This window comes from Erpetoichthys calabaricus, chromosome 8 (genome assembly GCF_900747795.2).
Source record: "Erpetoichthys calabaricus chromosome 8, fErpCal1.3, whole genome shotgun sequence".
Taxonomy (NCBI): domain Eukaryota; kingdom Metazoa; phylum Chordata; class Cladistia; order Polypteriformes; family Polypteridae; genus Erpetoichthys; species Erpetoichthys calabaricus.
The window spans coordinates 38,529,780-38,547,167 of record NC_041401.2 but is presented as its reverse complement, the minus strand read 5'-3'; the positions used below and the strand labels follow the sequence as shown (position 1 = coordinate 38,547,167).

The window sequence follows — 17,388 nt, the reverse complement described above, 5'->3', positions numbered from 1 at the left end:
GCCTCATTGATAAATGTATGCTTTGTTTCAGGTTCTGCCCTACTGCCTTCAGAACTGCTGTAGTTACCCCAATCCTTAAAAAACCTGTCTTGGATCCTTCTATTCTGTCCTTTTTGGCTAAGTTGATGGAACGTGTGGTTGCTACAGAACTCCATGCTTTTCTTCTAGACAATACAGTAATCCCTCCTCCATCGCGGGGGTTGCGTTCCAGAGCCATCCGCGAAATAAGAAAATCCGCGAATTAGAAACCATATGTTTATATGGTTATTTTTATATTGTCATGCTTGGGTCACAGATTTGCACAGAAACACAGGAGGTTGTAGAGAGACAGGAATGTTATTCAAACACTGCAAACAAACATTTGTCTCTTTTTGAAAAGTTTAAACTGTGCTCCATGACAAGACAGAGATGACAGTTCTGTCTCACAATTAAAAGAATGCAAACATATCTTCCTCTTCAAAGGAGCGTGCGTCAGGAGCACAGCCTGTGAGAAACAGAGGAAAGCAAACAAATCAATAGGGCTGTTTGGCTTCTAAGTATGTGAAGCACCACCGGTACAAAGCTGTTGAAGGCGGCAGCTCACACCCACTCCGTCAGGGAAAGGGAGAGGGAGAGGGAGGGAGGGAGTGAGGGAGAGAGAGAGAGAGATGCCCTTTGCGCTTTTAAGTATGCGAAGCACCGTGCAGCTGCACACAGAAGGTAGCAACGTGGAGATAATATTTCAGCATTTTTAGACGAGCGTCTGTATCGTCTAGGTGTGCGAACAGCCCCCCTGCTCACACCCCCTACGTCAGGATCACAGAAAGTCAGCGCAAGAGAGAGAGAGAAAAGTAAGTTGGGTAGCTTCTCAGCCATCTGCCAATAGTGTCCCTTGTATGAAATCAACTGATTTCCAGTAATTAAAAGACCCATTGTCCTCAGAAATCCGCGAACCAGCAAAAAAATCCGCGATATATATTTAAATATGCTTACATATAAAATCCGCGATAGAGTGAAGCTGCGAAAGGCGAAGCGCGATATAGCGAGGGATCACTGTACACTCTATGAGCCTTTTCAGTCTGGTTTTTGTACACCGCACGGCACTGAGGCAGCTCTTTGTGTAGTTAATGATCTTCTCTAGTCTACAGATTGCAGTTTACTTAATATTCACCTCCTTCTTGACTTAAGTGCAGCATTTGACACGGTTAATCATGAAATCCTCCTCTGATGTCTCCCGACTGTAGGGATCTCTGGCTTAGCCCTTCAATAGTTCACATCATACCTTTCTAATAGGCAACAGTTTGATACTCAGCCGATATAAATCCTTCCCCTCATCTGTGTCGTGAGATGTCCCTCAGGGCTCAGTCCTTGGGCCTTTACTCTGTCTAATTTAAATTCTTCCTTTGTGTCAGATTATTTATAGACATGGCCTTAACTTCCACTGTTATGCAGATGATACAGTTATAGTATATCTTAGTACACACTCCCCTACAGACTCGCCTCCCAGCACACACACTGACTGCATCCCTGGTCTTAAGCTATGGATGAAAAATAACTTTCTCAAACTTAATGCCAATAAAACTGAAGTGTTACTGGTAGGCCCAAACCCCCTGCTTTCTAAGGCATCCAACTTCTCGGTTTCTATTGATGGTACACTTATCAAACCTGCTCCTGTTGTCAAAAATCTTGGTGTTTTGTTTGATTCATCACTTAACTTTGAGCTACGCATTAGGTCTGTTTCCAAAATTTAATTCTATCATCTCTGTAACACTGTCCACTTCCATCCATTTCTGTCCTTTAATGATGCTCAAACTCTGGTTCATTGTTTCATATTATCTCGTATTGATTACTGTAATTCCCTCTTCATCAACCTCCCTACAAAATCCATACAAAAACTTCAGTACATTCAGAACTCTGCAGCCAGAGTCATTACCCACACAAAGCATTCTGCTCACATCTCCCCTGTTCTCTCCCAACTTCACTGGTCACTGGTTCCATCAAGGATTAAATTCTCACGTTCAGAGTCCTACATAACCTTACCCCAATCTGCCTCACTCAGCTCCTAGCTCCATGCACTCCTTGTCAAATTCTCTGGGCCTCAAGCAGTAATCTCCTTGCTGTCCCACGCACTAGACTCTCCACCCTGTGAAGTAGGTCCTTCTGTGTTATGGCCCATCAACTCTGGAACTTCCTCAGTCTCTCAGAGATCTCCTCTTTCTCAACATTTAAATCTCAACTCAAAACTTTCCTCTTCAACGAAGTTTTGTCTTGTGTGTTTTTTTTTTTTCTCCTTCCTCTGTATGTAAAGCGACCTTGGGTTTGTGAAAGGCAATCTATAAATGCAACATTGTTATTATTATTATTGGGTAAGTTCCTTAAACCCTCTGAGTTTTTCTCTTCTACAACAAATTCATCTGCTGATGATTTTGATGTTTTCTGATTTCTGGACATATCTCTTGATTTTATAAAGTACAAAAAACTTGTTGTAATAAAGAAATACACATCAAATTAGTAAGTACAATAAAGCAAGCAGAGTTGAAACCTTTATTGCAGGACAAGTGACTTGTGCATAATTTCATGCTGTAGTATAAAAGCAAATGTAGTAAATTTGAAATTCTAACTACATGGGTTTCAATTTTTTGTATGGAAAATTGCTGACTTAAGATTGATACATTGCAACATTGTTTTTTTTTTATTTATATAGTTTGCAAAAGTCTGAAACTTAAACTTTTGATTTTGATTTTTCTTTTTCAGATAATAAAGGACTGAAGTATACAGTACCTTCTAACAGCAAAGGATCAGGGTAAACACTGATTAAATTGCATTTTAAAATGTGTGTGTTTGTGCATGTGCATATTTTTGTTTTATCCTCAGTGCCTGTTCATATTTTTCTTTTATTTTGCATTTCATCATAGTAATCCTGATTGAGAAAAACATCTATATATATATATATATATATATATATATATATATATATATATAATAATATAATATAAAATTCAGTAAGTCCATGGCAAGCAAGATGCGGGCACGTGACCAGGCAGTGTGTATGCTTCAAGAGCGAGGGTGGACACGACGGGACCATCTAAGAAGAATCATATTTGTTGCGGATGTGAATCGCTGTATGCAGCGTGTAAAACAGTTTGCGAGGGGTATCCCATGGTCTAGCAGTGTCTATGTTTCGATGTGAATCGCTGTATGTAGCGTGTAAAACGCTGTATTGTATGTTGCCCTCTCCAGAGTTCCATCTTTTCATTCACCTACAGTCGTATCCTCAAAACCAACCTCATTTGGACAACTGTGTCTTTCAGGAAGTGTTCACCCATCAATACATAATTATGCGGTGTATGCTACGCCGCGGGTTGGCTAGTTACACTTAGTGCTGTATAGAGGATTTCATCCATCCATCCATCCATCCTCTTCCGCTTATCCGAGGTCGGGTCGCGGGGGCAGCAGCTTGAGCAGAGATGCCCAGACTTCCCTCTCCCCGGCCACTTCTTCTAGCTCTTCCAGGAGAATCCCAAGGCATTCCCAGGCCAGCCGAGAGACATGTCCCTCCAGCGTGTCCTGGGTCTTCCCCAGGGCCTCTTCCCGGTTATCTGGTTTTTGAGCACTCAAGAAAAAAATGCATAAATATACTATTTAGAAATGTAAAGAAGAAATTGTTTAATTCTGAAGGACGGTAGTCAACAACTCTTATTAAAATTTTTTTTTTTTCATACTGTATTTTTTAGCTTGTGTAAGCAAGCTTGATATTCTGCATTATTTAACAAACCTCCAATTTTTTCTTTTTTTTTTTTTTTTTAAGAGGTAGATTCTCTGTGCCACCAGTTGAGAGCAGACCAAGCATTTGGGGGGAGTGTCCACCAAAGTTTGTGACGAAGCCATCTCGGCTAATTGTGAATGAAGGACAAAGTGGCAAGTTCTCAGCTAAAATTACTGGACGACCCCAGCCTCATATAACCTGGCTGAAGGTAATGGAACTTTATTGAACCACGGTATTCTGTGTCATTTTCTTTTGTTTCTTCTGTTTATAATTTTTACATTTTCAGTGATCAATTCAGAAGCCATTATAAATATTATGCCTGCACTACAATTATTGTATTATAACTTTGCTACAGTATTTTAAATGGACCTGCTAAACCCACCAAAACAGTATACATAATACTGACGTACGGTTACAAGAAACTGTGAGACTTGCCCGGACACCACCAGTCGGAAACCACATCTTTATGAAATGCACACGTTTATTAAGTACAAATACACAGTCCCACACAGCACACAGTGCTCCCAGCACCAAATCACCCCTATTCCGGGCTTCTTTCAATGTCCGTGGCCGCCTTTTCTCTCCTCACGGGAGCTTTGTCCTGCTTCCAGTCCCGACTCCAGCACCCAGACTGTAGTGAGGCGGCCCCTTTTATTTCTACCCGGATGTGCTCCAGGTGCCTTGTAATGTTCTTCCGGCAGCACTTCCTGGTGTGGCGGAAGTGCTGCCCTTTACACCGGAAGCACTGCGGACGTTCCTGGAAGGCTCTTCCTCCATCTTCCCGGGTGTGGCGGAAGTAAACGTTTCCTGGGTTCCATGAAGCTTAAGGCGTCCCCTGGCGGTGGCCACAGGTCCCAACGGGTTGGAACCTCCTTGCTCCTCTCCCATGGTCCTCTCCTAACCCAGGGCGGTTGACCCCTCGTGACCCGGAAGATATAAATGCCACCTTCTGGTCCTTCCAGGTGTCCCAGCTGGGTAAGAACCCCAGCCATCTGTGACAAAACTGAATACAAAATCAAGTTGATGATAAGCGCCGTTTTCTTTTTCTCCATTTTACACTCTTTTCTGTGATAGGAATGTTAAGACTGCCATGTACCTGTGACGATGCGGGTTCTGTGCCATGCTTCCATCTGGCTTCTGGGGAGCTCTCGAACCCGACACCGTCAGTAATGTAACTGGATGAGCTGATCAGTGAGGACATCATAAAACAAGGGGATGGTGCAAAAATGTACAAAGTGCTTTTATTAAAAAACAGTCAAAACAAAGTGTTCAAATACATAGTGCAGTGTTGCAAATAAATAAATAATCCAATAAAACCAGTGAAAGGGTGGAGGTTAAAATCTCATAAATAAATCCATAAAAACGAGGTTAAAAACAATGGCTGGAAGCAGTCCTTTTAAAAACAAAGCCCGGTGCCTTCTTTCTACTGGCGACTCTCCAGCTTCTCCCATCCAGGCTATGTACCAGGGGAATCACCTGCAGCTGACCTTCTCTTACTTTCATTGGTCTGGTGGCCTCCCAATCCCTGGCTTCCAACAATGGCCAGGGTGCTCATGCTGTGGTTCCACTCCAAATCTCTGACTCCCGCTGTATTCTTGGCCTTATGCGGGAAGCCGACCTTCTCCCGTCGCTCCTGGTCCACACAAGCGCTCAGTAGGAGTGACCACTACTGTCATCCCCTGAGTGCCGCCCAAACACCCCGCTAGTGCTCGCCTCTCCCAGCTGCCTGCAAACATCAGCGAGTCTACGCGCGCTCACTCACTCGCTCACACACACACTGGGTCCCTTGCTTCCAGCTGCCGCCTTGTTGTTTAACCTCCATTCATTTTTTCCTTTTCTTTCCTCCCTCTCCACACTCGCGCTCCTATTATATATAATGGGGACGTGGATTAGGTTGGCAAATAGCAGCTTCCGGCATCAATTATGGATGCAGACGACTCCTCACCTGTGCACTTAAGCGAGGACTGCCCGCATCACGAAACGTCCGGGAAGCGCTCCAGCCACGCCTATACTACCACACCCTCCCTTTAAGCCGCGAGTGCGGTGATTATCTATTTTAAAATAAAAAAAAAAAGTCCTTTTCAATCTGAGCTGTGGACCCACTACTCCATAGTACCACTTTAAGGTCTACTATAGTGCTGCCTGCCTCATTGTATGAAATCAGTATGTAGATACAAGTTTACCATGTTCAGTGTTTGCAGTTTTTATGCATGCTTGCCTACTTTTTGAAATAGGATTATTTTAAGTTTAAGTTCATTTTTATATCAATTTTGGAGTGTTAAGAAATCTCTTTTAAAACAGCATATTTTACTGTCTAAGTAAAATATACACATTTTTGTTTCAGGATGAAGTTGAGCTGCAAAGGAGTGATCATTTTAATATGTTTGAGAAATCGGGAATTCACTTTTTAGAAATTCAGAATGTAAAATTTGAAGACAAAGGAATTTACACATGTTGCATTACAAATGGTGCTGGAAAGGCTTCTGCTTCTGCTGAGCTTATAGTTCAAAGTAAGAGCTTCACGGCATTTTAGGTCTAAGCTTTTAATGGATTGCTAAAGAGCGCGAGAAAAACAAAAGAACACATCTTTAGCAATAACCCTTTTTAATTGTTTAAAGTTTTATAATTTAGAGAAGGTGACTTGAAAGTGATATAGAAGTAACTGAAAATCTAAACATGTGATTGGTTTAATCCTCATTTTAAATGTACTTCTTTTTGCAAACTGATAAATTTGTGTGATATTTTCAGGTCATTAGCAGTAAATAGTAATCTCTTCAGTTTTAAAGGACTTTATTTCTCCATTCTTTCACATTTCTGAATTGTCTAGTAACCCCATGACTTTCTCCTATAAATATAGTAAAATAATACAGAATCTCTAGCAACTTTTCAAACTCTTAATGTTTTGGAGTTAATCATAATCTGAAGAAATTAAAGTACAACTAATTTTGAGCAAAATGCAATTTCTAACCTGTACTGTATATACTGTATATGCATTAATGACCTATCTCTCGATCTGTGTTCTTGATAGTCAGACTTCCCCAAATAGGTGTACCCAGAGTAGGAATGACAGACATGATATAGGGTTGTTCCTTTTGGGGGCCACTTTCATAGAAAATGCTTTTATTTATTCACAAGAGTCATAGTGTGTAATAGGCAAGTAGCAAAACTATGAGTGCTAATCTGTCATCTTAGCTGACATCTTGGTCCAATGCTTTGTTCCTCCAGACCACAGCAAATTAGCAAAAACTATTTTGATTTTCTGAGTTTTTAAAATTGGTGTACTACTGTGTGAAGGGTCTGCTATATGTCATTGATAATGTTTGTATGTGATCATGCTCATTTTCTTTGTTTTTTTCAATTTTTTTTTCATTCTTTTTCAGATTTGGTTTCAAAGTCAGACATGTAAGTAAAACTTTACTTTTATTTAAAGCTATTTTGATCTTTCAAAACATTTAATTACAGTATGGTGTGATACCAATTACTGCTCAGAGAAATCTCACTTATTAGTAAATTTTTGCTATTACACTGTTCTGTTTTTGCATTAATTACAGTGATACTAGGCTATATTAGTTCTGTCATGAGAATGATGAGAATATTGTATAATAAATTTTATTTATATACCACTTCTTTCCCATGCTCAAAGTACTTGACTATTGGGTTTATAATTGAACTTCAAGAAAGGACAGCTACCCAAACATCATCTTGTCTTGTGTTTTGATGTAAAATAGCTACTTTTAACTTTTCTGTTAGAACATTTTTCATTATTTGTTCTATCAATATTAAAGCCCCACCATCCCAGCCATGCAAACAAATATTTTATATCACAAAAAAGTATTTGTCACTTTTATACATAGTGTAAATAAAGCATTTTAGGATTATACTTACTATAAAAATTTGCAGATTAGATTGATTTGACTTTTATAGTCAACTTAGGTCCTGTGAAATGTAATGTGTCCATTAATGAACTGACATACCATCCTGCCTTTTATCCAGTTCTGCCAAAACAGAATCTGGCAAATCACTACAATACACTGTAAAGGAAAAAGCATGTATAGAAAGTGAGCAAATGCATACATTTGCAGAGTACAGTTTTTTCCCATATACAGTAAAATATAATAGAATTATTGCACAGAGAAAATAACAATAAGGTATCTAGTAGTACTAGTGCTATGTTAGTAAGCAAGCAACCTTCAGTGCCATGGTTTAAAGTGATATTATTTAAATGTCCAATTTTTAAAGAAATGTTGAATTGGTTATTTTCATTAAAACTAATGTTCAACAGTGATACATATTCAAGTGTACAAGTGATGGAGGTTTTGCTCTCTTAAAAAAAGTTAGACACAGGTGAACTAGTTAGCTCAGATGCAAAATAATTTCAGATGGTTTGTCTCCATTGTAACGATTATTCAAATAACTTACATTTAGCTATTTTTATTTGCATTTTCCCCAGTGGGTGCAGTGAAATTTTTATGTGCAGGTGCTAATGAACATGCAACATATAATTTTGTAGCTCCTTACTGTTACACCTATCTACGTAATTATGAAATGCAAAATGTTGAGCTATCTTATTCTGATGTGCTTGTCAATGTGCATACATTTTTATAATGATTTACAGTATATTGCTTCAGTTTACATATCCATGATAAATGTCTGCATATAAAATGTTTATTTGTTGAGGAAGGCAAGCTCTATTGTTGGCATGGAGCTGGACAGTTTTTAACATCTGTGGCAGAGCAAAGGGCGCTCAGCAGGCTCCTATCAATTATGGAGAATCCACTGCATCCACTTAATAGTATCATCTCCAGACAGAAGAGCAGCTTCAGCGACAGACTGCTGTCACTGTCCTGCTCCACTGACAGATTGAGGAGATCGTTCCTCCCCCAAACTATGCAACTGTTTAATTCCATCCGGGGTGGGGGGTAAACGTTAACATTTAACATTATACATAGTTATTGTCTGTTTTTCACCTGCATTATTATCATTCTTTAATATTTATTGTATCAGTATGCTGCTGCTGAAGAATGTGAATTTCCCCTTGGGATTAATAAAGTATCTATCTATCTATCTATCTATCTATCTATCTATCTATCTATCTATCTATCTATCTATCTATCTATCTATCTATCTATCTATCTATCTATCTATCTATCTATCTATCTATCTATCTATCTATCTATCTATCTATCTATCTATCTAACATTATATAGTGCCTTGTTCTATCTATCTATCTATCTATCTATCTATCTATCTATCTATCTATCTATCTATCTATCTATCTATCTATCTATCTATCTATCTATCGAATTTTATGGAAAAAATCTCATAATGTAATGAAACACTGTTTCACATATACGATATTTTAAATTTTTATTATAGATTCAGGAATATTAAAAGTTATTACAGAATATTGAGCTGCTTAAACTGAAAAGTAACATCTCATATATTTTTCTAAAACAACTAAATGCATTTTTTTTAACAGAATTTCTGAAAAGCCAAATTCCAGTATTGTAACTACTGAAACATTTAAACTGAAGTATGCAGCATCTAACGGTATTTCAAAGGAAGAGAAAGAGTCAAACACGCAACATAAAGCCGAACCTAAAGAGGTTACCAACAAAGACTCCAAAATAGTAGTGGACAGCAAAAGAGAGACGGTACAAACACTGGAAATCAGGAAACCCTCCTTCCAGTCAAAAGCTCAGATTGATAAACTGGATGTACAACAGGAATTGCCTGTTAACAGTACTTTTCAAAATGTACAAGTTCACCAGACCTGTAAAATATATTCAAATCCTATTCCAGAGCCAAAAACTGTGGAACCATTAAAAATGGCACCAAGTGTTGTGGTGGAAAGTAAGAGATCTCCAAAAGCAAATTCTCCTGAAGTAAATGAAACTGGAAAACTGAGAGAAACCAGAAAATATTTTGGAGAACACAATGTGGAGTCTGCAGGTATTCCCCCGAGATTTGATATTCCTCCGCAAAGTCAAGAGACATTGGAGGGCCAAGAGGTCATTTTTAAAATTAAAGGTAAGACATGGAGTGAATGTTTTAATACTGGTTATGCTTATTTCCCTACCTATTTACAGAAGATTTCAGGTATAGATTTAAAAGCTACATTATGGCTATTCTTGTTTTAAGTAACTGGTTAATACAATTGCTTAAACTTTGTTTTACATGCGTTGTGTGGATAGTAATTTACTGAGTAAATTATTCTGGTAAGTTTATTTTACCGAATGCCCTTTTTCACTAAATATAAAAATAATTGGATATCTTAATCAAATCTTGCACTAATCTAGCCCCAATAAGAGACATTTTATATCAATAGTGTCCAACTCTGGTCTAGGAAGGCTACTGTGGCAGCACATTTTCATTCTAAAAATCTTCCTAATCACTGACCAATTTCTGCTGTTAACTTTTCTTCCATTTTAATTGAATTGTTTTTTAAGACTAAATCCTCTGAATTGCCTCTCTTTTTTTAATGGCACCCAAATGGAAGTGTGGAGTAAGCTAACATTTGACCAGCTAAGTCAGGGCCTCAAGCTCCAAGTAATTTCACTCCAACCAGTTGTTTAATTAGAAGCCAATACTTGTTGTAATCAAACCCATTATTTAATTCCATGGCTTGCTTTCCATTCCAAACCCATTATTTAATTCCATGTGCTCACATTCTGCCACAGCAGAAATTTTCAAAACAGTTGATTGCCCTTTCCTGTAAGAACAGCCTTCAAATATTTTCAGGATCTGAAAAGTTCCACAATAACAAGATTATAATATGACCATGCTTGCAAATTATACATTTCATATTAAGCTCATTCTTTAGCACAACATCATAAAAATCAAAATTGTCCTGATTGCTTGGCTGTGGAGAGCATTTGGCATAAAAAACAATGCATAAGTATTAATAGCAGTAGTGTACCATCTGTCGGAAAGTGATACATTTTATTGGTACTTGCAACTTACCAAATGTATTTGATTCTGTCTCACGGTGATTTATCAGAAGCGTTAGCAAAGATTTCTCTATTTAGAAATAGTGCAAAAATTATTCAATGCTTATAAAGTATATCTGAATGTATGTGTGTATATTTTTATAATGCCAGTAACACCAATTATAAGAGGTAAAAGTGTCATGAAAAGGCAGTGTACATATTTGAAATGCAAGTAATGGAGAATGGAAGGATAGAAGATTGTAAACAACAAAAGGAAGTGCAAAAGGCATGCTTAAGTTAATTGATAACACCTCACTGGTCTGGTATATAGTATGTATAAGTGTGTACTGTGTTGGTTCCTGTCTTGGATGCTGGGTTATCTTTAGATTGCCTACTATCCTGAGCTGGAATACATGGATTTGGAAAGTGGATAGATGGATGGATGGATGGATGGACAGATGGACATATGCATATAATGAATAAATTGTTTACTGACTATTTATTTAAACCTCTGAAGTAATTTACTATGGTTATTTGAATATAATCTTGAATTGGTAACATAGGCTGCAAACAGCAGTATTATTTGCTTTTCTTAATTATTAATAAAGAATAGTAAATGGCAGAATGCAAAGTCTAATACAGAAACAAATAAATGTTAAAACGGAATAATTAAATTTTTGATTTTCAAATAATTTTTTCTGTGCTACAAATTTAAATAATTAGTATTTCTGCAGTTTTGGGCAGTCCTAAGCCTGAAATCACCTGGATGAGAGATGGCTATATACTAAAGGAAAAAACTGGAATAAAGATATATGAGGAAGGTGGAATACATTATCTTTGTCTTGAAAACGTACTCAAAGAAGATTCTGGGTGCTACATCTGTAAAGCCACAAATAGCAGAGGTCAGATCTCTGGCAGTTGTACCCTTAATGTAACAGGTAAGTAAGTTTCCAAGATAGCAGTTAAACCTCTTAAAACGTGCACTAATTTTAGTTTAAAAGAGTTATTTTATTTAAAAATGTAAATTGTTTCCACATAGCTCAGAATTCTTTGGGGGGAAAAAAAGACACAAATTGGAAAAATTTTTAGATTCAGAGGCAGAGTCCGACTATAATTAGCCAGTATTTTTCAGCCTTCTGCATGACCTCTGGCTTTTTCCATTTCCTAAGTGCCATTTTTCATTGCCTGGGTTCTTCCTAACTAGAATTGCACCTGACCCTTACCTTTTGCTCTGCAGGTGCCAGAGCCTAACTGTGTGGGTCACCTGGGCCACCAGGCCTTCACCGGTAGGAGGGGCCTGTTTCTGGGCAAGGTTTTATTAACATTTAATTAGAACATTCTTAAGGGCTAATAATGGGTTTGTACTTTGACTAACTTCTCTGCTTACATCAAATTATTTGGGGTAATTTGGTTTCCCTTCAGTAGACATCTCACCATTGTAACTGGCATGTCTGAAATTATTTAAAACAAGCCTTTTAAGTGTTGCTACTATTAGTAGGTTAACTTATTTGAAAGGCCGAAAAAAAAATCACATTTATCTGTATGTGCTGTTGTTTGTTTCATGAATATATCCATGGAGAAGAACACCATATGCATATGAAATTAATAGATTTGGCAAAATATTTTTCCTGTGGTCTGAATATTATTTACATAAGACTGAGATTTTATTTTTTGTGGAAAAGCTATGCAAAAGATTCCCTACCCAGTTAAGATACACATTCAAGAAATTATGAAAATTTTATTAGTGTATCTGTATGCTTATAATTCCATATTTAACATGATTATTATTTTGCAATCATCATTCTTCTTACATTGTTTATTTGGCAAAATCATCAACAAGAATTGTTTAACAGTCATACCAAAATCATTAATTCTGGCTATATGCAGATTAAACTCCAAAGTGAACATCCATCCATCCATCCATCCATCCATTTTGCAACCCGCTGAATCCGAACACAGGGTCACGGGGGTCTGCTGGAGCCAATCCCAGCCAACACAGGGCACAAGGCAGGAACCAATCCTAGGCAGGGTGCCAACCCACCACAGGACACACACAAACACACCCACACACCAAGCACACACTAGGGCCAATTTAAAATCGCCAATCCACCTAACCTGCATGTCTTTGGACTGTGGGAGGAAACCGAGGGCGCCCGGAAGAAACCCACGCAGACACGGGGAGAACATGCAAACTCCACGCAGGGAGGACCCGGGAAGCGAACCACTGCGCCACCGTGCCGCCCCCAAAGTGAACATTATTATTAGAATTAAATCATCCTGATAAAAGTGCAATAAATTAAGATTCAGGTGCCTCATCTTATTGAATTAATGGTAAGCTTGGTATAGAAATATAAGTTTAATATACAAATGAAAGCTTTTTCATTTTGTATGTTGTATATGTTAAAGTCCAATTTTAACAATGATTAAATTCTTTCCAGTTTGACTCACATTTGTATAGTGTGGTGACTTCAAAAATAGGTTTATTGTCATGTGTATACTTTACATAGTACAAAATTCTTATGTGTATTACCAACTAATACTGTTGACAGATCAGAGTATAAATAAATCCAACAGCAGACACTGAATACAACCGCAAACATTAAATACAAAGCCACACTATATAAACTAAAAAGGCTACATGGTATTGCAGTTTGATGTTTGTTTTGAGTAGTCATCTGACTTGCTAGCAGGAAAATCTGTTTGTAAATCTAGTGGTTTAAATGTTAGTCCTGTACTGTTTGCTAGAACTAAAGAGTGTGATAAAGGTGAGAATTGAGGATGGCTGAATTTCTTAATAATGTTTAAAGGTTACCGTAAAATATTTTCTTAAGTTGTTACGTAATTGTTTTTTTTTTTTTTCTGTATGCTAAGATTAAGTAGACTGCTGAGAATAAAGAGGAATTCTGAAGGGAACAGCCTCCTGATTAGGAAATAGTTTTAACATCACTGCTGTGCTTTTTCCAACAAATATTGCTTGCTTTTGGGTGACATCTAATGACTAGAAACTGCTATAGCATTTTCTGTGATGGAGGTTATAACTGTGATGATTTCAGTGATTGTGGCTATAGCTGTTTTTCCACTGAAAATTCTGGATTCTACTTTTTTTTTATTGTTAGTTTTAGGCACTTCTGTGATTAATCTTGTCTATCAAGCTTATTAATCTTGTTTTACTAATGCACCCTGCAATACTTAAACTCTGAAATCATTAATAAGGGCTGGCTACCTTGAAATGATTTGACACTTTACCTCTGGACACCTTAACAATGGCCGAAGCCATTCTTGCTCTGTTTCCGCATCTGTAAGGGCTTAACACTTGACCTCTTATTTACCCTAACAAGCCTGCTCTTGCCAGGGTCACAGAACATAGGCTGCACCCATTCATTAGCCCTGAAGGGATTTAACATGAACAGGCTCAGCCGGTTATATTAGAATACCTCTAATTTTCTTAACTGGGTATGTCTCCTCCTACAATGGCTAAACCTGAAAAAGATGTCTCCCCGTTACATTAAACAACTGCTAATCTCTATGACCAGGTTTTGGATCCTACAGAACCTGGATAGAACATCCATCCCTTCAGTGATTACATGTATCACAATAAATCAAAAGGCAGTTTCAGTGAGTTAATACCAAAACTTTATTTCACTCTAAATGTATGTTTGTTTGCAGAGAAAGAAGGCATACACAAAATGTTAGATAAATTGGATGAAAACATACAACCTGAATGATTCAAATCAGCTGCACAGCAAGCTTTGTGTTAGGTGGTTAATTGACTTTTAGTTGGTACACTCATTTTCTTCTTAGGACAGACATGATGTTTGTTAACACTGGGATTCTTCCAAATCTGTACTTTTTATAGGGTGCCTTGGTGGCCAATTATGCAAGATCTAGCAATGATTGCATCAGTTGAAATAGAATAACATATCATTTCCAGTGGTGTGACAAAGTTACTTTTACCAAAATACTGTATTGTGTTGACTAAAAGGTCCAAATCACTTATTTCATACCTTCTGTAAAACCCAAATTTCCCCCTGGGGACAAATAAAATTCTATCTATCAATTGATCTAATATGGCCTGTGGCTATTTTGTGATGGTCTTATGCCATGGCATAACTAGTGCTGAATATACTGTATGATGTTGACAACCTACTTTGTGCCAAGCTATGGATAGAATTTCTGTTATTAATGACACCGTGGCAAGGTGTAGTGACAGTCTTCTGTAATATCTTTTAGAAAATTTTGTAGTATCATGCTCAATGGGATTTCCTAGTTGCTAGGTTTGTGTGTCTACTGGCTCATTGGTAATCATGTTTATAACGATTTTAGATATACATTATACAAACTCCAAAATTACTGAAAATGTCTTTCTTTATAAAATACTGGAAGGGTTACTTTCAGTGGTGGAGTATAAAACGTTTCCACAGACTAAGGAATTAGGTAAGCTTTCATTTAAACGAGAAACTACATGGTTCTGGACAACTGATTTATTCAGTATTGTAAGGAAAAAATAATAAATATACTTCATAATTTACTGAATGATGATTTTGATAAATAAATTAAGATATTGTTAATAATGTTATAAAATAAATACCTTGGCAGCATTTCCTGTCATGAATTTCAGAGTGCCTTATTTGAGAAGGTATTGACAGAAATCATAATTGCACATTCTCATTTTAACCTGGAATTATTTCAGCTTTGTCCTAAAAAAACAAATTTTCTGTTGGCTTTACTTGTTTGCATCACATCTTAAAAGTAAAGAATAGAAACATTTGTTTTCTTTTCTTTCTCACTGCTAAATATTGTTCAGATTCAGACTGTTATAAATTCAAGTTAACTAAAATTATTTAGTTTGCACAGAATAAACTGTTGTGAAATTACATTTTTATTACTCGGCACATAATCACTGGATTTTTTTAGCATATTTTTCATTTGTTTTAACTCTTGCCATGCTCTTGGTTTTAAAGTAGGAAATAGTTTTTAAAGATGATGCATATCTTTTTTTACTGTGTTTACAGTTTTTCAGCATAAGATTTCAAAAATAAATGTTATTTTCAGAGGGAGAACATGAAAGTGTTCTTTCTTTTTTTTTTATCCAAATGGCTAAAATGTGTATATGTTGTTGTATATTGTAGAGGGGTTGTGCTCCCTGCGTTATTCAAGGGAAACAAACCCATGAGCTTATCCTCAGTGGCTTAGAGGTGTTGCCATCTCTGTCATTTTTTTTTCTTTTTGTACAAGTATCCCTCCTAACCAGTATAGTCCTGGGCACCTACTCCAAATGCTAGGTATACTGTATCCTGATCAGACACTAAAAACACGTCTTTGTGCCAGCACTTTATTTATTTCTGTCTTTAGTCAACCTGCCTGCATTCTCAGTCCTGACTAGCCTCCCACTACAGTTATACTTATTAAAGCCGTACAAGGGTTGTCGGTTTTGTCAGAATTAAATCGCCACAGTTGACTCCTTGCATGTTGCATACTTCTACATATTTCTTTTTTTTTTTAATAAATGGAAGTTGAAATCTGTGATATTAATTTTTCTCCATTTTTACTTTTAAACTTCTAAAGGTCCAAAATTGGAAGGAAAAGCCCCATTTTTCATGCAAACCTTAAAGGAATGCGTTATTAATGAAGGACAGGACTTTGTATTGCAGTGTTCTGTGGAAGGAAAGCCTTTGCCTCAGATTACCTGGCTTTTAAATGGTAAGGAAATAAAGATTTTTTTAAAAATTTGTTTGAAAGTCTGCTGTGTGAATGCAGTAGTGTTTAATTTACATAAATCAGTTATTTACCAATTCCACTGATAATACTACACAATAATGACTGTTACAATTTTCAGACTTGATTAACTGATTGTCTTTTTGATTGTGTAATGAGTTAATATTGGAATATCCATCCATTTTCTGAAGAGCCCTTCTTTTATCATTGGGTTTTGGGGTGTTGAGGTTTGCAAACCCTGGATAGGATATTCATACATTGCAAGTATACACACACACACTCGATCAGTTTAGTGTTTCCCATCAGTACAACCTGACTTTAGAACACCTGTGGAAATGAGGTGTAGCCAGAGGAAGTGTTCACACACACACACACATTGTGAATGCGTATATTCCACATAAGCAAAACTGGAATTTAACCTCAAGTTACTAGAACTGTCAGGTAGCAGTACTTATTACTACACCTCTATGCTACTATAGATATAGTTTCTGAATCGATGCACATACTGGATTATTGTTGGATAAGTCTTGTAAATTAAACAGTTTCTTATATATAGCCATATATGAAATAAATTGACTGTTGTATGTAATTGTTACACACCTGTGCCATTTAGCCTAGAAAGTTAAATTGACTTGGGCAAATGGATTACAATCCTTTTCACTTGGCATGTTTACTTAATCAGTTCCAGAAAAGTGGAAGAGTCTGATAATTGTAACATGTTTAAGTTGAAAACTCTTGGCCAAAAGTCATTTTCATACCATGGTAATCTTTTGGACTTGGTTAGATCAATGGTGCATATTTTATCATTTATTGCTAAAAACTCAACTTTAACTCCTGAGGTTGAAAACTAGACTTTATTTTACAAACACATGTATTAGGCAGCTTAAAACATAAGGTTCATAATGAATTCAGTTCCGTTAAAACTATTACTTATGTAGTTTAAGGTGATTAATGTATAAAGCAGTTTCTTAATCTTAAACCTTTGGCACAATATATATC

The 17,388-nt window shown here is 36.9% G+C and overlaps 1 protein-coding gene across 2 annotated transcripts in view; it reads left to right on the top strand.

Annotated features, from left to right (window-relative positions):
* mylka (myosin, light chain kinase a) overlaps positions 1-17,388 on the top strand; it is a 260,728-nt gene that overhangs the window by 103,865 nt on the left and 139,475 nt on the right. For both annotated transcript variants that reach the window (XM_028806474.2, XM_028806473.2), the window contains 7 exons: positions 2,734-2,782; positions 3,788-3,953; positions 6,090-6,255; positions 7,126-7,147; positions 9,225-9,775; positions 11,409-11,612; positions 16,240-16,374. In XM_028806474.2, the coding sequence (XP_028662307.1) occupies positions 2,734-2,782; positions 3,788-3,953; positions 6,090-6,255; positions 7,126-7,147; positions 9,225-9,775; positions 11,409-11,612; positions 16,240-16,374 (1,293 nt within the window). The remainder of the gene's footprint in view (positions 1-2,733; positions 2,783-3,787; positions 3,954-6,089; positions 6,256-7,125; positions 7,148-9,224; positions 9,776-11,408; positions 11,613-16,239; positions 16,375-17,388) is intronic.